The sequence below is a fragment of the Filicampus tigris genome, chromosome 10, assembly GCF_054856515.1.
Source record: "Filicampus tigris isolate MCC_2025a chromosome 10, RoL_Ftig_1.0, whole genome shotgun sequence".
Classification (NCBI taxonomy): Eukaryota; Metazoa; Chordata; class Actinopteri; order Syngnathiformes; family Syngnathidae; genus Filicampus; species Filicampus tigris.
Window position 1 is genome coordinate 22,190,001 of NC_141226.1, and position 24,593 is coordinate 22,214,593.

Sequence of the window (24,593 nt, forward strand, 5' to 3'; positions counted from 1 at the left end):
CAAACAAAATAATACATTAGAATGAAAAGAAAGATTTGAATTACAGCACTAACCCTAACATCTTGAAAAAAATTCAACATCAATATATTGTTTGTTTCGTTGTCTGGATTATAAAAACATAATAAGTGGGGGAAAAAAAGCTTCTGAAAATACTAAATAAAGTGTACAGTGAATCCCCCCACAACATTAAATGTTCCGCGTGGATTTATTTTTTTTACCCTCACCTCCGTTTTTTGCTGAAAAAGTCACCTACTTGCTGCTCAGCCCAAAGCGATAACGATATTGCTTCCGCACCATCTGGTGAGTGTTTAATTTCGACAAAAGTGCTACTTTACCGCCATCTGGTGGCATTTATAGACAACAACAAAGCCCTTTCGCGGGTGCGTCAATTAGTCACGGATTTTGCTATTTGCGGCAGGGGAAACATTGTCACCCAATAAAGCCTTTGCCAACATTTTAATTTGAAAAAGAATCAATAAAGTGTAGTACAGTTGGAAAGTAATACGTGTGAATGAAGAAAAGGAAAGAAGCAGAACAAAAATAAAAAATAAAAACCCACGCAGTTTGCTATGTTAGCTTTGTCATTGGCGACCAAAAACATCACAGTCTTGACAAGGTGTCTCTGACTTCTTTTGATGGAATTTCACAAGGGAGGCCCCCCTTGTGTGGGAATATGTCTGTCGACCGCCCGGTGCCGTGTTTGCTGATGCTATGTTTACGTGTGTTTGGTTCAGGTGGCGTCAGAGTCGGAGCACTGCATCATTCAGCGAGAGCATGACAAATGCATGGAGAGGATGGACATGCACGACCCTAACGACGACTTGGACATGGGTGAGTAGGTCCGCTTCATTGGAAAACTAACTACACCCAAAAAAACGATTTCTTCAACCAGTGCCCCTCCAGCCCCATTTGAATAGATGCCATATCTGTGTTGTCAGCTTGAAATAATAAATGCCTCGCCTCTCATAAAAAAATTTGGATTTTCTCTGAATATTGTCTATTTTTATATTTAATTATGTCACAACACGCTGTCCCCTTTGAAAAAAAAAAAAAAAAAAAAGCCTCACCTCAAATAAATATTTTCCCACAAATGCCAGTACAGTATTACAATATTGCGTCGGACTAAATAACAATATGTGTGATTAAATTTTCATTCATTTTATTCTGTCGTTGTATATTGAAATGTATCCTGGCTAATAGTAGCGTTGCAATTAAGTGTGTCGAGTGGACGTTGCACCTTCACCGTCGCGTAGCCGGCGATGACGCGGCGCTTCGTAGGCAACTCCGCGTGCCTCATTTGACTCAGATTTGCCCTTTCAAAGTAATTGGCTTCCTGTCCGGCTCACCACACACAAGCAAAACACATTAGGGAGAAGAGAAAGGTCTAAAAACACACACTTGCGCATGTCCACACTCTATACTCGCTGTCGTTTGAGACTGTCATGAGAAAAATGCATGCGAGTCAACACTCTGGCTCACGCGCGCGCGCGCGCACGCACTCGGGCGCGCCTGTGCATCACTATAAAACCGATGGAGCATGAACGGTGGCGAACATCTGGAGGGAAGAAATGCTGGGAGGTGCTGAAGGTGAAAAACGTGGAAGGAGGAGAACGCAAACATTTTTTTTTTTCAAGAATATGTTCTATGCAAGGCCACTAGTTGAAACAAGGCATTCTGATAAATATTGCGTTTGTGGAATAAGAGTTAATCCACTCGTATTTAGCCATCTCCGGGGGCGGCCATTTTGTCTTCTGACGACTGAAAATGACATCACAACCGCTCACATCGACCAATCACGGCTGACTAAGAGTTAATCCACTCGTATTTAGCCATCTCTGGGGGGCGGCCATTTTGTCTTCTGACGACTGAAAATGACATCACAACCGCTCACATCGACCAATCACGGCTGACTAAGAGTTAATCCACTCGTATTTAGCCATCTCATGGGGCGGCCATTTTGCCTTCTGACGACTGAAAATGACATCACAGCCGCTCACAACGACCAATCATGGCTCGGATTCAGAAAACACAGGTCAGCCGTGATTGGTCGTTGTGAGCAGTTGTGATGTCATTATCAGTCGACAGAAGACAAAATGGCCGCCCCCAGAGATGGCGAAAAACGGGAGGATTAACTCGTATTCCACAAACGTAAAATTTATCAGAATGCCGCGTTTCAACTAGTGGGACCTGAAAAAAAATATGTTTGGGTTGAATCCCGCTTTAATCTAAAATCATAATAATAATTAACCTAATATTTGAATTAAGCGTTTTTGTTTTTGTGTGTGAATGTACACAGGTCTGAAATGAGAGAAATAACTAAAGAAAGCATATTTTGCCCTCAAGAAGTAGCCTAAAACTCAAAGCTAAGCTTCTTCACATTTCAAAACACAAGCCAACTACGACAAAATGTGGTTCCTTTTGACAAATATGGGCAGCGGCAGTCAGTCCGGTAGCTAAACATTCCAGAAGTTAACATGTTGGTATATTGACGCTTAATTTGCCAGCGGGGGAACCTCATTCTATTCACTACCTATTAATCGGTCTTGTAGACATACAATGTTTTGCAATAATTCGATAAATTATGTAAAAGTATTGACGCGCTAACTTTTCCCGCTCTGGGGAAGCTCACTCTTAACACTTTCCATTAACCTGAGGACCTGAGGACATGCGACATTTTACAGTATTTAAATAAATGATGTATTGACTTGAAAATGTCGGCTTGGGGAACCTCACTCCGTTCAGTTTCCACCACTCCAAGTCGGAGGCGCTTAACCTTTTCCACTATGCCAATGAAGGGTGTAAACGTATATGTATAAAATTTTCCAGGCAGTGGAACCTCACTCCATTCACTCTCCACTCATCCCTATTGTAGGCATACAACATATTGCACTAATCAGATCAATTATGTAAGCATATTGCGACGCTAATTTTTCCAGCCCGGGGAACCTCATTCTACGCATTATCCATTCATTTTTGTTGTAGGCGTGTCGTATTATGCAATCATTTGATAAATTCTGTCAATCAATTGACGTGCTAACGAACAAGAAACAGTGAAGGAGATGGACACGCTCACTTTGCCATCCATGGGAACCTCCCTCCACTTTCCAGCACTTCTGCATTGTAACTACAGCACTCTGTATGCACTACTCAACTAGTTACAATGAACAATGTCGTTTGTCGCCTTGCTAACTTTTCCAGCCAGGGGAACCCCACTCCCCGTGTCGCTGGTTTCTGTCGTTATGAAACACTTTGCAGTATTTACAATAAATGACGTAAGCGTTACGGATCGCTAATTTTGCCCGCCAATGGGAACCTCATGCCAGATGCGCTCACATTCCCAAAATATGAGGACGCGCACCCCATTTACTTCCCACCACTCTCCGTTATAAACCTATAACATTTTGCGCTGTTTACTACAAACAATACAAAAGTATAGGCGGGCTAACAGGGGAACTACACTCCATTCACCAGTCACCACTGCAAGGTACTATCATGCAGTATTGCAATACTTACAATGAACGATGCAAGTGACCTAACGTACTCGGTATTGCAGTATTTGCAAGGACTGATGTACATACGAGGGACTTGATGCGTTAACTTTTCCAGCCTTGGGAACCTCACTCCATTCACTTTCCCATGGTAAAGGAGTTGGTCCTCATTGCATGCGCGCCACATTCACTAGCCTCGCACATATTGGCTCCCGCAGCGTGCCCTTGGATGTGGGACAACCTGACCTGCTGGCAGGCGGCCGACGTGGGCGAGGTGGTGGCGGTCAACTGCCCCGAGTTTTTCCACGACCTGATGGGCCCGGAGGACGGTGAGCCAAAGGCTCTTCCCAAGATTTCCAATCCCCAGCGGGCTTTTCTTCTCACGCGCATGTTTTCCATACGCAGAGATGGGGCGGGTGAGTCGCAACTGCACGGAGGACGGCTGGTCGGAGCCGTACCCTCACTACCTGGACGTGTGCCTCTTCTACGACAACGCAACTAAACCGGTACGCTTTCTCGCGCTCGCTTGGCGCTTGTCAATGTCGTGTCGAGGTCACGCGCTCTGTGTCCCCTTTTAGGATATGTACTATGCCTCGGTCAAGGCCCTGTACACGGTTGGCTACAGCACGTCCCTGGTGTCTCTCACCACTGCCATGGTCATCCTCTGCAGGTTCAGGTCAGCATGAGAATGATAAGAATACGTAACTGATACGGATTTGCTTTTTGAGGCCGAAAGAAAAGAAATCAGATAACCGATTAATCGGAGAATTATTTAAAATATATATAATGAATAAAATATTTTTGGGGGGGGCGGGGGTTCCTTAATGCTTCCAACAACAACAACATGAATTACTGACAGACCAATAGTTAGTCCTTTAGTATTTAACTTTACAACAGAGAGTACAAAAACATGCAAAAAAGCATCAACTGATGAATTTAGATTTAGGCCATAAATGTATGCAGCATAATAAAGTGAAGTTACTGGCAAATCATGATCTATGCCCGATGCCCTTGAAACGTGAAATCATATATCTTCCGCGCCGTTATTTTCTTTGCCATGAAGTGATGATTTCAAAATAAGACAAATTATTAGTCAGATTTATTGGAGCTTCTTCCATCTAGCGGAAGAGCCTTTGTCCTCCAATTGGTCGACCTGTCACTATGTGTCGCTGGTATGGATCGATGAACAAAGGTAGTGGTGGTAAAAAAATAATAAAAAAAATAAAATAAAAAAAAAAACAGTGCCAGTTTCATTATTGTGGGATGTATCTCCTTCCCATTTAGGAAGCTCCACTGCACCAGGAACTTCATCCACATGAACCTGTTCGTGTCGTTCATGCTGCGAGCCATCTCGGTCTTCATCAAGGACGGCGTGCTGTACGCGCAGGAGGATAGCGACCACTGCTTTGTGCACACGGTCAGTCAGACAGACTGCACACCAGAACCTCCAAATGCTACGATTTGGATTCCTTTTTTTTTTTTTTTTTTTTTTTTTTAATAGGACATCTTTGAGACCTTCTCTACTCAAACATGAATACTTTGTATACATTATTATGTTTGTTTTTATTTTTTATATCTTTGATTTATATTGTTAAGGGTAAATGGGCTTTGTGATCGGTATTCAAATCGGTATCGGACGATTTTGCATAATTTTTTAAGCGATTATTTATTACTACCATTGTATGTATAGTATTTATTTATTAGATGACATCTGTATGATATGTTATTAATATACTTGATTTGATTTTTTAAAAATACATAAATATATAATATTTAGGTATGTGTTTATCTTTAATCTGTGCACAAAAAGTCCCAACATTTCGGATATACAGTGCATGAACTGTATCCGAAGAAATATTAGATTCAAAGCCTTGAACTTGTAATTACAAATGCAAAACGAGCTCTTTGTACGGCGAGAAGGCATAGCCCGCTCTAAGCAGCTATAATGAATGCAGCTGATTGGCTGTGCCAACGACCACATTGCCGCTAGCCTCAAATTAACATAGCCGCAATGGTTACCATGGCAGCCGCAGGTGAACATCCTCACCTCGCACCAGAATCGCGTGTGTGGTGTCGTCGCTTGACCCCGCTCGGGTCGTCGAAGGCGAGGGATGGAGACAAATGGCATTGTCAAGCATCGATGAAGCGTCGAGGGCACTCTGTGAAATAACCGCAGACATCAGTTCATCACATTGTTGTGTTTGTTTTTATAATTAGTAGTAAATTCACCATAATGAAACACCAGTACAATGTAATATATATGTATGATTTATTTTATTTTTAAAATTTAAGCTAGGATTTCATGTAGCATACAAGCTGTCGCTTTACATACAAGACATTTTACAGTTTCTATTGGACATTATTTTAGATTATTGAGAGCAGCATTCCAGAGTATACTGTACTTTTTGTTGTTGTTGTTTTTTTAAAGCAAAGCAGCTGGATTGGCATCTTTACGTGTGTTCATGCAGGTGGCGTGCAAAGTGGTGATGGTTTTCTTCCATTACTGCGTCATGTCCAACTACTTCTGGCTTTTCATCGAAGGTCTCTACCTCTTCACCCTGCTGGTGGAGACGTTCTTTCCCGAGAGACGATATTTCTACTGGTACACCATTGTCGGATGGGGTGAGTCTTTTCACGCCTTTATTTGAATTGAAATTAAATTCAATTTTTTTTTTTTTGTGAGCAGAACACAGATCACAATGTTATTTGGATCACATTGATATTATATTATATGCACTCGTATGTGCTTAGCGCAGAAAACATTTATATACAGTATGCATTTTTATTTGACTGTATCGAATTTGAATGTAATGTATTTAAATTTGGGGGATTTTATCTGAAAAACAACAACAACAACAACAAAAAAACAAAAAACAAAAAAAACAAAATATATATATATATATGTGTGTGTGTATATATAATATATGTGTGTGTATATATTATATATGTGTGTGCATATATATATATATATATATATTATATGTATATATATTATATGTATGTAGTTCGTTGAGAATCACTGAATTATAGTATGCTGTTTTTTTTTTTATTTTAAGTAGTTTATTTTATATATTTCCGATATAGATATGCATACTTCTCAGGTATTATATTTATTAAATGCATATTTTATACAATTTCCTCTGAAAAGCAGCAATTGTTCTACCAAATGATTTTTATATTCATTACTAATTGTGATTTATATATTTATACATTATTATAAAAAATAAAAAGACATTCAGTCTTTAGTTCAAGACATGTTTTTTATGCAGAGAAAACAGCTTTTATTTAGATGAAGTAGTATTTATAACAGCGCTTCAGATCTTAACATTTCCTCCTTTAATTTTGACAAAAGGATTGTTACCCGCCCCCAACTGTAATTCATCAATTTCTGCACTAGATGGAGCCACTACATCACTTATAAATTATGAAACGCATGAGCAAAAAAAAAATATGCTCCGTGTATATAATGTTGTGACATTTGGTATTGGTATTTGGTCCGAGCGAGTCAATAATACGTCATACAAAAATGACTTCTTTTTTGGGGATTGAATTTTATATCATTTTTGCCTCAATGTCTTTGTTTTGTTTTTAATAGGAACCCCCACCATTTGCGTGACCGTCTGGGCCGTGCTGAGGCTCCATTTTCACGACACCGGGTAAGTGTCCGTCATTTAGCATCCCTACGGAATTCATAGGGTGTCAGTCATCGCTGTGTGCTGACGACATACTTGCAGTTACCCAGTGACTGTGTAGGCTTTCGTAATGTGCTTGTAAAATCGGAGACTGCTTCTTCCTCCTCCTCCTCCTCCTCTTCCTCCAGATGCTGGGATACAAACGAGCACACTGCTCTCTGGTGGGTGATCAAAGGACCTGTCGTGGCCTCCATCATGGTATGAAAGAAGCTACTCATGCCCACCCACCCCCGCCTGAAGACGTCATGTTTAACAAGACGTGTTTTTGTTGTCTTTTTGGGGCTGTTTTTTAGATCAATTTTGTTCTCTTTGTGGGAATCATCATCATCCTGGTGCAGAAGCTGCAGTCCCCGGACATCGGCGGCAACGAATCCAGCATTTACCTGTGAGTAAACGTACCTCATCGGGTGAATTTACCACCATCAGAGGTGATCTTTTTTTTTTTATTAGCCAAGTAGCAGAGTTGCCGAAGTCATGTTTGAGCATTTGCAGAAAATAAGAAAAAAAAAAAACGCAACAAATTCAACAAAGAAGAGTCGTCAATTCAACACAGACATAAAGGAAAAGCGCAATTTTTAGCAAGGACGTCGATTGCAGGTCACATATAGACAAAGAAGCATTCACGCTCACAATTATGAGTCATCGATGACCGTAAGATGTGTATTTTTGGAATGTGAGAGGAAGCCTCAAATATTTGTCGTTTTGAAAAAAAATTCACATTAATGTAAAACTTTTTTTTTTAAAATGGACATACGTGTTTTTCACAGGACAGTGACGATATGCAGAGGTCGACTATATTTTTAAGTCGTAATATCACCAATCTCCACTCGATGGCAGACATATCTTAGTTGCTCTTCCACTGAGTATCCCTAATAATTTTTTGCAGCTTTAAAATGATATGCAGGACAAATATAGTACCTAAATAAAATTAAAATTTTGAGTGAGTAGATTTTCATGAAAAATGTAAAGAATGAGTTCTTGGACTTAATGTTGTTTTTCTTTTATATTTGGCAGTTTGTGCCATCCATGAATGGTAAATGTTATGCAAGAGAGCCCTTTGCACTGGGAAAAAAAACCAACACTTTGGTTATTTTGTTGTTTGCTTCAAATCCGGTGTTGTTGGGCTAGGATAGTGTATCTTATATACATTTGTTGAAAGCTGTATTATGAAAACCAAAATATACTCAGGGCACATATGTATGCGCATATTTGGTCCAGATGTAAAACAGCATTTTTGTCACGTCCGCTTAGGTAGCACTGATGAGAAATTGTGGCCGCCTCCAAGCATTTAAGTTGCCCACCCCCGGTGTCGTATGCCAAAGTATTTGCACACAGTATCGATCCGCAGACAAATGCACACACGGCGCGTGTTTGTGTGTGTGTGCGCGCGCGATCATGGGCGTGTCCTTAAAGACGTTGTCTTTGTTGTGCTGTTGTGTTGTCTTTGTGCTGTGTAGCAGCTGTGCTCAGAAATGCTTCAGTGAGCCCTCACAGGCTGTTCAGCATTCGTGCAGGATGTCAGAGTTGTCCGCCATCACACTGTAAGTGTGTGTTTGTCGGGGTGTGCGCGCGCGTGCGCGCGCGTGTGTGTGCGTGCGTGCGTGTGTGTTTGCATGATATACTTTACGTAACCCGAGTGACTCGTCCAATTTCAAACACGCTCAGACCGCGCGGGCCGTCTTAGCTTATGACATCGTGCTTCTTTTACCTGAGATCTCCTGGCATTTAAACGACGCTTAAACTGCAACCTTTCGAACTCGCCACATGAGAAAAAAGCGAATCCTGACCTCTGAGTTAAAGAGCAGCTTAAACAGCAGCGAGCGGACGAGTTTGCTCTCACGAGGAGTGAGTAGGGAGTCATGCTAAAAAAAAAACAACGACAAAAAGTTCACCACTGTTCATATTGAATCAGCTAAAACACACAGTGCATGTATTGCGTCACATTTATTTATTGCTGTTGTAGTTAATGGCATTTTAATGGGATTTTTAAATATTTGTATTCATTTATTTTCATCAAATTAATTTATTCACCTATTAATGTTACAGCTAATGTCATTTTTAAGGGGATTTTAAAAAGATCTATTTGCATTTTTAAATGTATGTTACAGTAAGTCGTTCTCATATTCAGTTTGTTTTTATGTTATAGTTAATGTCATTTTAAGTCGATTTTTTTCATGACTGTTTTTTTTACTCTAAAAAAATCACAAATACATTTTATGATAAAAAATGGACACGTTCGTTTTTTTATATATTTTCCATTTTTATTTATTCATTTATTTTGATGGCATTCCTTTAATTAATTTATTGTATTATAATAATTTACAAAGTTGTATTTTTTTTTTTAAACCAGTCATTTTTTCAACCATTTAATTAATTCCATATTCATGTATTCATTAATGCTATTATTTTAAGTGATGCTTTTATGTATTTACATTCATCTCTTTATTTTCCACGCTGTCACTTACTGAAAAGAGAACGTTGGATTAATAGTTTTCTAAGAAATCATCATGGGATTTATGTTTTTAATGTACAAGTTTTTACAACAATTAATGGCTTATCCGGGCAATCCAAAAGCATGTAATTTGTTATGAATTCCTGTTTTATTTTATTTTTTTCAACTTTTTTCCAGAATCCTACTAAATTCTCCTTAGAACTGCATTCAATGCGTGTGTGTGTATGTGTCATCCTGTATTGTCCTTTGTGTGTCTGCCATCATACATGTCCTGTGTTACTTGTTGCATTATTGTGTTGTCCAACAGCTTCAACGTGACCACACACACACACACACACACACACACACACACACGGTGTAATAATACAGATAATGAACTACCGTGTTCATTATTGTGGTTGTACAAGTGCAAACATGGCAAACCGAGATATGTTTCGAACATACTGATCCTCTATGTGCGTGCGTGCGTGCGCGTGCGTGTGTGTCACAGGCGACTGGCGCGTTCCACCCTCCTGCTCATCCCCCTGTTTGGAATTCACTACACCGTCTTTGCCTTCTCCCCCGAGGACGTCAGCAAGAGGGAGCGGCTGGTCTTCGAGCTGGGCCTCGGATCCTTCCAGGTCAAAGCTCCGTCGACGCCAAGACGGCATGCGTCACGGCATCGGTCAAACAACGTCAGTCGTACTTTGTGTTCGAAAACACGATCCTTAAACCTCCGTTTGACCCCATGCAGGGCTTTGTGGTCGCCGTCCTCTACTGCTTCCTCAACGGGGAGGTAAGTTGTGCTGCCTGCCTTACATCCTTTCAAGGAAAAAAACATATTTTTGTCAAGATATGCCGGGAATCGACAATTGTACAGGCTTAAAAAGTGCCGGGTTTAAAGTATCCCAAAATTGGGTGGAATCGCTAACCGGGACCGAGACAATTTTGCGGAACTTGAGGATGTGACCCAGCACGTCGGGTCAAGATTTTGATCCAACAAGGGGTAAAAACTATCCATACTCAGGCTTTATTTACACTTTAAAGTAGGATTTTTTTTTTTATTATGCTGTATGAAATGAATCCAATAAGAGTAATTTAATCATGATGCTCTTCGTATGACTCAATTCATTCATTTGTGCACTTGATCGGCAGTCCCCACCCTTTTATGCGGCATGGACCAACTGTTTGGCAGTTTCGCGTCCATAATTATTGGCAACCCCTGGTTAAGATGTGTTCTTTAGTGTCTGATAAATTCAGGGTTTTTTTTCTAAATAATACAGGACTTAATACGGAAGTCAACCCAAACATATTTTTTTCAAGATTATGTTCCCTGCGGGCCCACTCGTCGAAACACGGCATTCTGATTCATTTTCCGTTTGTGGAATATAAGTTAAGCAGCAAAATGCACTCGTTTTTAGCCATCTCTGGGGGCGGCCATTTTGTCTTCTGTCGACTGAAGACAAAATGGCCGAATGCGTCGAGGACGTCAGCGAGAGGACGTCTTTGTCTGTCGACTTAAGACAAAATGGCCGAATGTGTCGACTGAAGACAAAATGGCCGCCCCCGGAGATGGCTAAAAAAGAGTGCATTTTGCTGCTTCACTTATATTCCAAAAACTCCAAATGAATCCGAATGCCGTGTTTCAACTAGTGGGCCTGCTGGGAACATATTCTTGAGAAAAAATATGTTTGGGTTGACTTCCGCTTTAAAAGAGAGGAAAATCCAATCAAAATCCAATGCCGGCCGGTGCCACGTTTGAAACCAAATCGCTCTTCACAAGTTGTAAATAATCACAGCAGATCAACCGACTCAAACCCTTTTTTTCTTTAGTCTCTTATCATATATTTGACGGCATTATTTTACAACATTATTAGTTTGCCTCAAAAGCTCGTAAGAGGAAAAGTACTCAGGTGGATGGGAAACTATGTAGTCGGAACATTAGTAAACAATGGGGGTGTGAACGGCTACCGGTCTCCATCTGTGTTCTGTGACTGACTGCGTGTAGTCTGCCTTTCGCAGCCGGGATAGTCTCCAGCTCCCGACGACGGTGAGCAGTAAAAGCGCCAGTCCTTTTTTTTTTTTGTCTTTGGAATGGATGGACATTTGACGTTGCTCAAAGATGAGTCCATGCCTAAAGTACATGTAAAAATGACGTTGTGAAGTTTCTCCCTGAAGGTGCAGTCCGAGATCAAGAGGAAATGGCGCAGCTGGACGGTGAACCGATACTTTGCTGTGGACCTGAAGCAGCAGAGGCACCCGTCGCTGGCCAGCAGCGGTGTGAACGGCGGGACGCAGCTGTCCATCCTGAGCAAGAGCAGCTCCCAGATCCGCATGTCCAGCCCGCTGGCGGAGAGCGCCAACATCAGCCTGCCTACCTGAGCGTGTGATCACGTGACCTCGCCGCCAGCCGCCGTCAGCCGCCAGCCGGCCGTCTTGATCCACAACGGGCGGGAAGAGACCAAAGTGACCCCTGGCTCATAAGTACTTTTTCATTTTCAGTTTCTCTCAATGGTGCACTTGGGATTTCATTCAAAACAATCAATGGAGACATTCTAAATGTTTACTTAACCAAATCACCCCCCCCCCCCTCCCGTTTTTTTGTTTGTTTACATTTTAATGTCATTTCATTAATTATGACAAAACAGTTTTGGTCAGAGTTGGATTTGTGTACAGGGAATATCAAAGTGCCATAGAAATCTAAAGGTAAAAGAAACAACCTTTGCCTTGCTTGCGACCCATATTACCCCAACACTTACTCGAACCCTAACCTTTAACCCAACACCTAAACCCAAACCTAACCCAAAATGCAAATATAAACCCTTACCTTAACATGAAGCCTAAACCCTCTCCCCAAAATACTCACTGTTTAAATGTTCCATTCAACTTTTCTACAATCAGCCGTAAGTACTGAGTATGTCAAAAGAAAATGATTTAAAAAGAAAAAAAAGACCCCAAAAACCAATTGTGGATTTTGTAAATAATTTGAGCGTAGATGAGTAGATCTGTGTTACGATTGCGTTTACATAACAAGTATTGTAATGTAAAAAAAATAAAATAAAAAAAAAAAATAGAAAAAAAAATAAAGGAGCGAGGAACTGGAGCCCAAATCGGTTGATCTCATCCCATATTCAACTCAATATGGGGACTATTTGAGTAGACTTTAATAGTGCCAAAATGAATGACTTTTCTATGAATCCTTCGACATCTACAGTGCAATAGAGCAGTGCCATGACTTTTTATTGACTTCATCTGCAGCTTTACACACGTCGTACAAGAATATCAAGCTCCCCTGACATCCCTCGCCCACTGTCGCGTGCGTCTACAAAAAGTGCCTCGTCCCTCACTCGTTTTTATTTCTTGGCAATGGACACTGAGAAAAAGCCATTTCCTGCATTGAATGTACAGTGTTGTGCTTTACTCTGCATGTTAGTATGAAGTTGTTTTTTCAATTATTATCATGATGAAGTGCAGCTATTATCTTTTTAAGGCCCATTCTCATACAAACGGTATATGAAATGAAATATATATATATATATATATATATATATATTATGATCATTTTAAAATTATTTATTCATTCTAATTATAATTATGTCATTAAACCCAAATACACGCGCACACACATAATTAAATATATTGTCACTTTCTTGTGAAAAACACTTATTTCCATTTTGTTAATTTTTTTGCATTTTTACATGAATGGGGTTTCGGCATTACAGACATTGTATGTGTGTGTGTGTGTGTGTGTGTTGTGGCAACACCTTAGCATCATCTTCATTCACCTTCCTTGATTAAAATTGGACCCCAGAAAAAGAATTGTCGAATTAGATCAGATTATTACATTTACGATATACCAGTATCATATGTATTGCAAACTCCAATTTCAAAACACATTTTCCCCTATAGCAAATAATGTCTAAAGAATTCATCCGCACCTCAAGCTGTACAGTTTAAAGTAACATTTTCTCAAACGTCATACTTGTTAAAAAAAAAAAAAAAGACAAAAAAAAAAAAAAAAGACAAATGTACCATTGTATAACTAAACTAAAAATTGCTCTTTAAAGACGCCCGACAAACATGTAATGGTGTGGCGTTTTTATTACATATGGTTATTGCTGGAATTAATACATGGATATTTACATGAGTTGGAGTCTCATATGGGATTTGCTGAGATCTCACATGATGTGACATGTAATGTTTTCAGTGGTTTGCTTGAATGTCCAAACTGAACCACAGTTTTCGTCCTATTATTTTCATTATTTTATTGTGTGTGGGGAAAAAAAAAAAAACCTGCTGCTGCTTCCGTGCACTATCACCAGCTGTCACTCTGAGTCTGAATGCAGCTCAGATGGAAACGACCATGTCTCAAAGCTGTTAACCGTGCGTGTGTGCTGTATTTAAACCCATCACCAGGGGGCAGTCGCGTTTCTTTTACATTTGTATTATTTAAAAAAAGAAGTGGATGTAGCTAGCAAAGGGCACAAGTTAGCTTGTATGAGCTCCACTCAACTAAGCTGAATTTATATAGCGAGCTCTCCATCTTCATTTGCACAAACGAGGTTGCAGTGTCAATAGCTAATTTGCTAGTTTACAAGATGACTAAAACAACAAATGCGATTTACATGTTGATTTTTCAACTAAAATGGGAAATGAATTAAATTGTCAAATGAAACCACAAATAATTGTACTGAGCATATTCATTTATTTTTCATTATATTTGTATATAAAATTATTTAATTGACTTTGAGTCTATTTATTTAATTTTGGCATAAAAAACATTGCTCTTGTCACTATTTTCTATACGGCATAAATGATACATGATATAAATATAACGTCCTTTTTTTAACAAATAAATAAAAATAGACATGATTTAAAAAAAAACACTAAAATGGTTTCTTCAATTAAAATAATTATCTATTAATTAAAATGTAAAATATTGTATGAAATTGCAATCAGTTAATTGAATTATCAAATATGATCAGGAATGATTGTTTGGCATACATTTTTCACATTATTGATTTAAAAAAAAAAAAAAAAAAAGATTTTAAAATCATTTATTTAGCCTCCTTTAATTTGGGCACGCAAAAAACTTGTCCCTGTCACAGTGGCATGAATGGTACATTTCAAATTCTGAATCAAGATGGCGCCGTCACCCATTTATGTCAAATGTAAAGCAGCCTGCCACCATAACATTACTTTACATTACATTATTAATATTCTGGAATGTGAAATTTCATTGTGAAAACATAAAAATGAAATATAAAAAATCCCCTCTTTAATACAGCTAATTTTCAATTTTCGCATTATTAGGAAATTGTGTCACTATGGTAGCTTGATGATTTTTCTTTTTTCAAAAAAAAATGAGCCAAAGGAGGATACATCTACTTCTTTTACCAGCTAATCTATTTACAATGTTTTTAACCATGTTTTTAAAGTTAGATAGCTGTAAAAATGGATATCGACACTATAGCGTTACCGATTTGTCCTGATTTATCGTGTATGTATTGCACTGTAAAGACAATGGTGGCACTCCAAGGAAGATTAGCGATGGCGTCTGCCAAAGCTTATGGAGTTCCTAATGAATGAAATCAAATGAAATTTCAAGCTATGGGCCTTATGTACAAGGATTTTCAACAAAACAAAAAAACATGTTAATATTGTGATTTTGTTACTGTGCCTTCTGTGAGGTCCCAATGTTTCCTTTTCTAAAAACAAACTGTGAACTATTTTGAGTCGTCGAGGCACTTTTGTTAGCATTTAGCTTCACATCGTGTGACATTGAGCTTCATATGTCCAGCTTGGGCTAACCGCATTTTTGCGTATCCGTCTCAAAGAAAAGAGCGCAAAAAAGGCCATAGTCAGACATTTCAGGGAATTTTGAACTGCTTGTTGAGCGCCAGGTGACAAGCTAGCGCGCTGGCTTGTTAGCTTCGCTTAGCACAATTTTCCCGCGAAAACAAAATGTCGAGCTCTAACTTTGGGAATGAATGGGAGCGGAGCGCACTCAGTCCCTTCAAACACGCACACTGTCAAAGTAGTGCACGGGCATCAGAGTGAATTTCCGAACGCGCCCTTTGCTTCAGACTTTTTACAAGCACCTCAAAAGCTACGGAGCTAATTATAGGGTGAATTAGCGCAAACGGAGCTAGGCTAGGCCGAGCTAAGGTCAAGTAACGGGCTTCTTTACAAAATGAACTGGCCTTGGGTAGAAAGCAATTGAGAACATTTTTCAATGTATATTAAGAGTGTGTAAAGTATTTTTGTGTGTTTAACTGTGAGTTTTTGTTTATTGCCAATGCATTCTTGAATGTACAGTTGTCGCTCAGCTGCTCTTCTATGATGCCTGCTATGAATCTACATGGTGTTCAATCACATACAGTATATAGTGTTATTGTGTATTTAATTTTCATATTTTTTACCTCTTGACCGAGTCCTGCAGTGTTACGACTGCAATATGAGCGCTCAAGTTAGCGAGCGTGTGATAGTCAAATGTATGCACGAGTCTGTAGTGACGCGCATATAAGACAAGTAAATGTATATATATTTAAAAAGAAAAAAATTTAAAAAGGATATTTGGTCATTCAGCTTCCTGTGACGATGTGTCGTAAAAAGTGAGGTCCGACATTCACTTCCATGTTGTGTACATTTGAATGCTTAATAAATATGTGCAAAATTGTCGTACCTGATTGGTAGTTGTTTACATTTTTTTTTTTCCTGTTGTATTTTTTTTTACCTTATATTTAATTTAGAACTTATGTATTTATGAAGTGTATTTATAATATTGAAGCAGGTTTAAAAGTCAAATATTTTCCTGTTTCAAAATAGATACCAACAAACTGTTATTTCAAACACTTTTCTCAAGCATTTCCCCTTCATTACTGTGCTGTATTCATCCCATTTACATACATCTCCTTCTCTACATCCAGAGCAACAGTGGAAATACAGTATTTTTCATATAAAATGCCATGTAAAATTAAATACTGTGTGACAATACATCAGTGTGTACTGATAAAAAGTGCCTAGTGATACTGTACAGTAACAATAAAAACAAATCTCTAACGTGTAAAAACCCCTTCACCCACATGGCATTCCAATGAATTTGGGATGTGTGAAACGTAAATAAAAACAGAATGCAATGATTTGCACATTCTTTTCAACCTGTATTCTTTTGAATACACTAAAAGACAAGATACTTAACGTTTGAACTGATAAACTTTTTTTTTTGGCAAACATTTAGCGGTACTCATTTTTAATTTGATGTCCAAGTTATCCTAGCTTTTGAACTTTTCAAGGATAACAATACAGATTGTCCCTTTCCTCTTCGGTCCAGAGGTCATGACCTCCATTTTCAAAAACAATTGAAAATGCGGACTCGTCAGACCACAGTAGACTTTCCCACTTCGTGTCAGTCCACCTAAGATAAGCTTGGGCCCAGAAAAACCAGAGGTTTGCGTTGTGATATATGGTTTTCGCCGTGCATGGGAGAGTTTTAAGTTGCATTTTTAGATGTAGTGGCAAACTATGTCAACTGACTATCCATCACAAAATGATGTTGATTTTGATGCAGTGCCACCTGAGGGATTGAAGGTCAAATTCAACATGAAGAAATGTTTGCTACAAAAAACAAATAAAATAATAATAATCCGTCTGAACATGAAATATCTTGTCTATGTAGTGTGTTCAACTGAATATACCGAAGGTTGAAAAGGATTTACAAATCATCATGTATTTTGTTTTTGTTTACATTTTAAACAATGTCCCACCGTGATTGGAATGGGGGTTTGTATAGTAAGACACTGGAATATTGTCATCATAAATGCTCAGTCTAACCACGGTGATGCCATTTTTACATTTGGTAACTCGCCTTGTGCAAATTAAATTACATGTTGACAAAAAGGAACAGCATAAAATGCATACAGCACAAGAAAACATATCAAGCCAATAAAAGAAGTACCCCCCCCCAAAAAAATACAGATGAGTTAATCCATTAAAATAAAAAATGAATTCACCAATGATAAATTAAATTGTGAACTATAGTCTCTAATTGTACTGATTTATTTCACTGCCTTTTAAAAATATTTTGGCACAAAACAACTCTATATTCCCAATCTAAACATGTATTTTGTACACAAAAATTACACAAATTTACATATCACTGTTGCATGCCCAAATTGGTCAAGTTCAGAACTTTTCACAAATCTCAACATGGGTTTGTTATTTTCACAAATTATTTAACAAGCAAAAGTGTCGAAAATGATTTGCTCTCTTTGCAATGTTAATGGCTCGCCAAATTTAATTTTGGGGGTTTTCGGAAATGTGGCGGCTTTGGAGGTACAAGGATTTCGTTTGACGCCAGCGATTAAGCAAATTCATAGATTGATTTCGCAATTAAAAAAAAATAATAATAATAATAATAATTGAATTAAGAAAAAAATGTGAAAACGAACGCCCAATTAAATAATGAAATTGTGAAATGTAACCAGAAATATTTCATAGTTATGTGTATGTATACACACGCATACACACACACAAAATAAAAGAGAGTCTCCTACGGTCAACACTTTTGACACAAAGACTCACATAGGAAGTGCACTCAAGGCTCAGTGCAGCACGGAACAAGTCAATCCACCCCCTTGTTATCGCAGGCCAAAATGTGGTTTTAAATGTCCGTTCAGTTTTTGCTTAAGGTCATACGGTTGAGATGTTGCCGGTGGAGGGAGGCCGCCGAAGGCCCCCGCGTGCTCCGACACTAACCTGACTGATGCTTGGCTTGGCTGGCGTGCGCTGACTTTGGTTGTGACATTTCCAAAGCCACCTCCGCAACTCCGCCTGCACCTGGGAAGCAACGGAGGTTCATGCTCTACTCTAGTGTTTTATCTTTAATTGAAACACAAAAACATGGCACGATTGTCAAGTAAAAAACGTATGTTGGCAAAGAAGAGATATTTCGAGAGGCTGATCATAGACTGTATGGGTGCATTTTAGAGACAGGGGGCTCTATGTGTTTTTGTTGTTGTTATTCCGTTTAAGTGGGGGAAAATGCATGAGGTCTCCTTGAAAATAGTTGAACACGACTGTCTTACCTCTCCGTTCATAAAACAGTAGAGCAGTGCCACCACAAAGCCCTGGAAAAAAAGCAATAAGACTACATCTTTGAAACCGGATTAAAAAGCCGTTCCTAACATTGTTTTATGTAAAAACTAAATATCCGCTGGTATGGTTCGAGAGGAACTCAAACCAAACATATTTTTTTCAAGAATAAGTTCCCAGCAGGCCCAGTGTGTTTGTGCAATATGAGTTAAGCAGCAAAATCCACCCGTTTTTAGCCATCTCAGGGGGCGGCCATTTTGTAATTTCTATCAACTGAAATTGACATCCCAACTACCCATGGCTCGGGGAACCACCAATCACAGCTCGCCTGTTTTCTAAATCTGAGCCGTGATTGGTCCTTACCAGAGCCTTGGGTAGTTGTGATGTCATTTCCAGTCGACAGAAGTGACAAAATGGCCGCGTCCGGAGATGGCTAAAAACGAGTGGATTAACTCTTATTCCACAAACGCAATATTTATCAGAATGTCGTGTTTCAACTAGTGGGCCTGCTGGGAAGATATTCTTGAAAAAAATTTGTTTGCGTTGATTTCCACTATAAGGAGCCGGTGGTACCTGGAAGGATCCCAGGCCCAGCTCGATGTAGAGCCGGGCTGCCACGCCCGTATTCTCGGGCAGGAAGGCAAACACGGTGTAGTGCATCCCGAAGAGAGGGATGAGGAAGAGCGTGGATTTAGCCAGTCTTCTGAGGAAGAAAAAAAAACATTCACACGGGAGATGACAAGACAACACCAGAACATTATTAAAGGAGTCCTTCCGTTTGAAACGTCAAGTGAGATCCAAATGCAAATTTCCAATCAGCGGATTAAATGTCATGAGACAAAACAACAACAGAGTGCGCTGAGAGTTGAGTTGAAAACATAAATGTCGTTAAGTGCACAGGACACAACATTTGGTACTCCAGCACTCACTATGATGGGATCTTGCGGTGTTAGCACGTCAACTAGACATCATTTCAGTTTTCATTCATTTCCATCCCACTTCTCAACCAATTTTCTAAAGAACATTTGATTTAAAAAAAATAAAAAATCTATAACGGGAAAATGCTCTCTACCAACATTGCCTACAATGTTAGTTATTTTATGGTCCAGGGACCAGCATGCTAATTGCTAGCATGTTAAGAATTCTTAATGAAAGACTGATGACAAGGCAAATGTAAAACCCGTGCAAATTGGCCTTAGCGCTTTTGCTACTATGGTTGGTTGCTATCTTGCTATTTGTTGGCATACCTCCAGCTAGCATGTTAACATTTGTTCCATTGTCATTACGGATCGGTAGCTGAATACGGGAAAGACGTAAAGCACTTATCGATCGGCGTAAGCCCTTTCACTGCTCAGGTTGCTATCTCGGTACATGTTAGCATACCAACTACTAGCATGTTGCCATTTGAGTTGTCATTCAATGTAGTAACTTTACGCTATCAGTCGGCCATCGCGCTTTCACTACTCAAGTTGCTGTCTTGCTGTATGATAGCTTACCAACTACAAGCATCTTAGAATTTTAGTAGTTTTCATCAAATACAGTAACTGATGACAGGGCAAGGAATAAAACCCTTTTCAAACAACCTTAGGGCATTCACTATTCAGGTCGCTATATTTTAACACACCAAATGCTAGCATGTTAGCATTTCATCGATTCTTATTATATTAGCACTATAATCTAACGGTGACAGGTTGACGATGGAACAGAGTATGTTACTATTATTTCTTATTTTTCCATTTGTATGACCATTAATTCATTTTTTTTTAGTTGACTTACAGTACAGTTGAATCAACGTAATATTGCGTGGTTAATTACATCTCTGCTTTTATGATGGGGCCATTTCGACCGATTCACGATTTCAATGATCTCTTATGTAGATTTTTATGACGAATTAGGTATAAAATGTATTTTTTTAAAGGATTTATACTTCTGTCACACTAGCAAAGTTGTTTTCTCGCAAGCCTACATATCGTAACTAATATTTGGATCACTAAGATTTTTTTGGACACTTTCTTTGAACAATCCTGTTGGGTGATAAATCTATTTCTGGTATGGTGTGCTATTTTTAAAGTCTACCCGTCTAAATTAATTCACTTGAGCACTAACCACATGCAAATGTTATCCGATATACTGTTATCCATTTCAAATTCGACATGTCTTGTACTATACTTTTTTTGTTGATTCTTTTAGAATAATATAATTTAACGTGCATTTGCATGTGTCACATGCTACCATATCATGTGTATGACTCCACACTATGCGCGTTAGGGTCAAATTCATCAAATTTCCCAGCTAAGTCATCTTAAATAGCTCTACTAAATGGTATAAAGGTCAAATCCAATAATGCAGTCGAGCATTTTTTAGGGGGGTACCTCCTTGGCGGAGGTTTGTGGCATGTAGGCAGAGATCAAAGACTTGATTTTTGAAGTCAAATTCAATCAGCGCCAAGTCGAAAAGGAGCCTTGTGAAGATGCTCGCTCCTCCACGCTTGGACTCCTGCCAGTTTAGAGCATTTGTTTCCACATCAAAGTCTATTTTAATATTTCGTCCTCTTTGACTCACATAAAGTGTCCAGTGTCGTTGCTCCCGGACATGGAGGAAGATTTGATCTTCTGGACCAGAATGCGGATCACGTTGATGAAGATGACGATGTTGACCTGTTACGATATGACAGCGGGATCTTAGCGCAAGCCAATCCATTTTGAATATATGGAAATTGAAACAAACACAAGCTACTCACCAGCAACGAAGCTGTTATCGGACCTTTGATAATCCACCAAATGCCGACATTGTCCGTGTCATCCCAGCAACTAGCCACATGTAAAGGAAATACTGTCATTATTTTGTTTGTTTGTTTGTTGTGATATGACCAAACGCAACAATATAGGCCTGCTGTAAATCTTACCCTCTGTCATCATAGAAGAATCTGGTCAGCACCCAAACGATGAGAATAGTCGACGGGAGGCCTGTGACAAGTAGGCAGAGATTCGAGGAAAATACATGGAATTTTCAACAACACTGTGAACCAAAGGGTGGCAGTATGGCACCAATGACTCATGTTGAAATTAAATCATAATAAAACATCAAAACAAGGAAACAATGTTTAATAAATGTAATCTTAATAAAGTAGAATTTCTTACATAAAATGTAGTGAACAATTAATAGAATATCAATTCAATGAAAAAAAATGTAAATGTAAAAACATCAGTTATTATAAAATGTATAAAATGTAAAAACAATAAAACAGTTTTCTTCTAATTAATAATAGGAAAGTATTTAAATAGGAAATCAACACAGACATAATTTTTTCAAGAATATGTTCTATGCAAGGCCACTAGTTGAAACAGGGCATTCTGATAAATATTGCATTTGTGGAATAAAAGTTAATCCACCCGTTTTTAGCCATGTTAGGGGGCGGCCATTTTGTCACTTCTGTCGACTGAGGATGACATCACAACTACCCAGGGCTCAGGTAACGACCAATCATGGCTGACCTGTTTTCTGAAGCCCAGGTAGTTGTGATGTCATTTTCAGTCGACAGAAATGACAAAATGGCCGCCCCCTGAGATGGCTAAAAACGGATGGATTTAGCTGCTTAACTCATATCGCACTATTAATCAGAATGCCGCGTTTCAACTAGTGTGCCTGCTGGGAACATACTCTTGAAAAAAATATGTTTTGGGTTGATTTCCGCTTTAAGTGCGAGGGAAAGTTTTGTCGGACTCGCCGACGGATGGCCGTTTAAAAATAGAGGCGGACCGGCCGATATGTGGGTACTATTTTTTTTTCCCCCGGGAAAAAATGATGGATGACGGAAAGGACGCTCAATTTTGAGTAAAATGCCCAGCTCTGTTTATTTGACCTGACTGAAAAAACACAGGCAGTCCTCCGCAAGTTGCTTCTTTCTTCATCCTTCACCCACATGGCAGACAAGACAAAGACGGCGTTAACACCAAACACACCCACTTACCCCAACCAATCAGGATGTACCACCAGAAGTACTTTCTCTGGGAGACGAAGGTGAGCGCCAGCAGCGTCTGCAGGTACATGCCCTCCACCAGCAGCCAAAAGTAATTGGCCAGGATGCTGAACTGGAAGAAGGCCACGGCCGACTTGCACGCCGTCTGACGGGAACAAATTTGCGCTGCGGTCAACGTCTTCGCGCGCTTGACCGTCTCCTGCGCGACGGCTCACCGTGGACACGGAGCAGTGGTCCAGCGTCTCGTCGGCGAACAGCACCGTATCTTTGACGAAGACGGCGCTGGCTCTCAGGACGAACGAGGAGAACAGGTTGATGTGGATGTAGTTCCTGGTGCAGCGGAACTTCCTGAGAAGAGAGGTTGAAAACAAGTTGGCCAAGAGTTGTATGTGCATTCCTTTCAAGAAAGAGGAGAAGTATATGCCAAACATCGAGCCGTTTAGTGGTTACAAACACATTTTTAAAATGACTTGAAAAGGAGTGCGAAATACAACTGAGATAATGAGCCACATGCTGCTTCACCAAATATAAAGACTAATTGTAGCACACTTAAAACCTAAACAGTAGGTTCTAGAACTGTCACACCAGTATTCTTTTCAGAAAAAAAAAAAGATGGTCAATGAGGTTGAACGTTAACCTCTACATGACATTTGAACACACAAACGTGGTGGAAACGTAATATGTTACGTTTTGCCACAGAACCACACCAAATTTGTGCGTTTGTGTATTCAAAGCTCACACAAATCACAATCAAAACAAACAATTTTTTTTAAGCACTAATCTACATAATTTTCACATTTTCAAACTAATTCAACTGATCAAAGCCCAAACCGAAACCAAATCAATTTCTTCTGAACATTCGTCAACAACAATACTGAAGTAAGATTTTTCAAATCAGCAATACAAAATAAATATTTTGCAAAGGCTAAAACAAAATGTTATCATTTTTGAAGAATCACAAAACTAAAGCAAAACATCAACAGTCAACGTAAAAACGACATTTGCTGAGAAATACAGTCTGATTTTTTGACATTTTTTTAATTTATTTTTTTACCTGAAGGCGGTGAAGACCACTATGGCGGTAATGAGGGAGATGAGCGAGGTGGCGTAGCCCACAGTGTACACCTGTCTGAAGGTGGACAGGTAACTGGTCTGCAGACGGGAAACAAAGTACAGAGCAGCCAAGTCGTTTGTGTATCGTGAGATAAGAATGTGCGTGATTACAACTAACCTCTGACTCTGGCCCGTTGTCGTCACTGAAAGCACAGACTTCCTGGTAGGGCGGATAAATGTCCGACCAGCCGTCTGCTGTGCAGTTCCTATAAACGAACCCTTACCATGGATGCAAAGAGAACACGAGGAACTTTTAAGGATAAACACCAAAGATGACTAACAAAGTGCAAAATCTTATTTTAAAACACATTTCTAAATCATGCAAGTGGAACTGTCACCTTGATTAAAGCGAAGGTCAACCCAAAGATATTTTTTTTCAAGAATATGTTCTATGCAAGCCCGCTAGTTAAAACAGGGCATTCTGATAAATATTGCGTTTGTGGAGTAAGTGTTAATCCACTTGTTTTTAGCCATCTCCGGGGGCGGCCATTTTGTCTTCTGTCGACTGAAAATGACATCACAACTGCTCACAAGGATCAAGATTCAGAAAACAGGTCAGCCGTGATTGGTCGAGCAGTTGTGATGTCATTTTCAGTCGACAGAAGACAAAATGGCCGCCCGCCGAGATGGCTAAAAACGAGTGCATTTTGCTGCTTAATTTATATTCCAGAAATGCAAAATTAATATCCGAATGCCGTGTTTCAACTAGTGGGCTTGCAGAGAACACATTCTTGAAAAAAATATATGTTTGGGTTGACTTCGGCTTTAAATGTAAATAACATTGTAACATTGAAAGC

General features: G+C 39.3%; 2 protein-coding genes across 5 annotated transcripts in view; one reads left to right on the top strand and one right to left on the bottom strand.

Moving 5' to 3' along the window:
- LOC147141351 (pituitary adenylate cyclase-activating polypeptide type I receptor-like) overlaps positions 1-16,300 on the top strand; it is a 19,487-nt gene extending 3,187 nt beyond the window's left edge. The window contains exons 2-14 of one of the 4 annotated variants that reach the window (XM_086044223.1): positions 735-831; positions 3,707-3,817; positions 3,894-3,994; positions 4,067-4,164; positions 4,773-4,905; positions 5,957-6,110; positions 7,084-7,144; positions 7,309-7,378; positions 7,474-7,565; positions 8,638-8,721; positions 10,123-10,252; positions 10,366-10,407; positions 11,777-16,300. In XM_086044223.1, coding sequence (XP_085900349.1) covers positions 735-831; positions 3,707-3,817; positions 3,894-3,994; positions 4,067-4,164; positions 4,773-4,905; positions 5,957-6,110; positions 7,084-7,144; positions 7,309-7,378; positions 7,474-7,565; positions 8,638-8,721; positions 10,123-10,252; positions 10,366-10,407; positions 11,777-12,001 — 1,398 coding nt within the window. In that variant the 3' untranslated portion in view covers positions 12,002-16,300. The remainder of the gene's footprint in view (positions 1-734; positions 832-3,706; positions 3,818-3,893; positions 3,995-4,066; positions 4,165-4,772; positions 4,906-5,956; positions 6,111-7,083; positions 7,145-7,308; positions 7,379-7,473; positions 7,566-8,637; positions 8,722-10,122; positions 10,253-10,365; positions 10,408-11,776) is intronic. The other 3 variants (XM_086044224.1, XM_086044226.1, XM_086044227.1) reach the window with 3 other exon arrangements.
- The window catches only part of LOC147141352 (pituitary adenylate cyclase-activating polypeptide type I receptor-like), a 19,159-nt gene continuing 9,203 nt past the window's right edge, over positions 14,638-24,593 (bottom strand). The window contains exons 4-13 of the mRNA XM_086044228.1: positions 23,915-24,015; positions 23,738-23,835; positions 22,899-23,031; positions 22,675-22,828; positions 21,610-21,670; positions 21,445-21,514; positions 21,267-21,361; positions 19,278-19,407; positions 18,698-18,739; positions 14,638-18,449 (exon numbers count right to left, since the gene is read on the bottom strand). Of these exons, the coding sequence (XP_085900354.1) occupies positions 18,303-18,449; positions 18,698-18,739; positions 19,278-19,407; positions 21,267-21,361; positions 21,445-21,514; positions 21,610-21,670; positions 22,675-22,828; positions 22,899-23,031; positions 23,738-23,835; positions 23,915-24,015 (1,031 nt within the window). The 3' untranslated portion in view covers positions 14,638-18,302. The remainder of the gene's footprint in view (positions 18,450-18,697; positions 18,740-19,277; positions 19,408-21,266; positions 21,362-21,444; positions 21,515-21,609; positions 21,671-22,674; positions 22,829-22,898; positions 23,032-23,737; positions 23,836-23,914; positions 24,016-24,593) is intronic.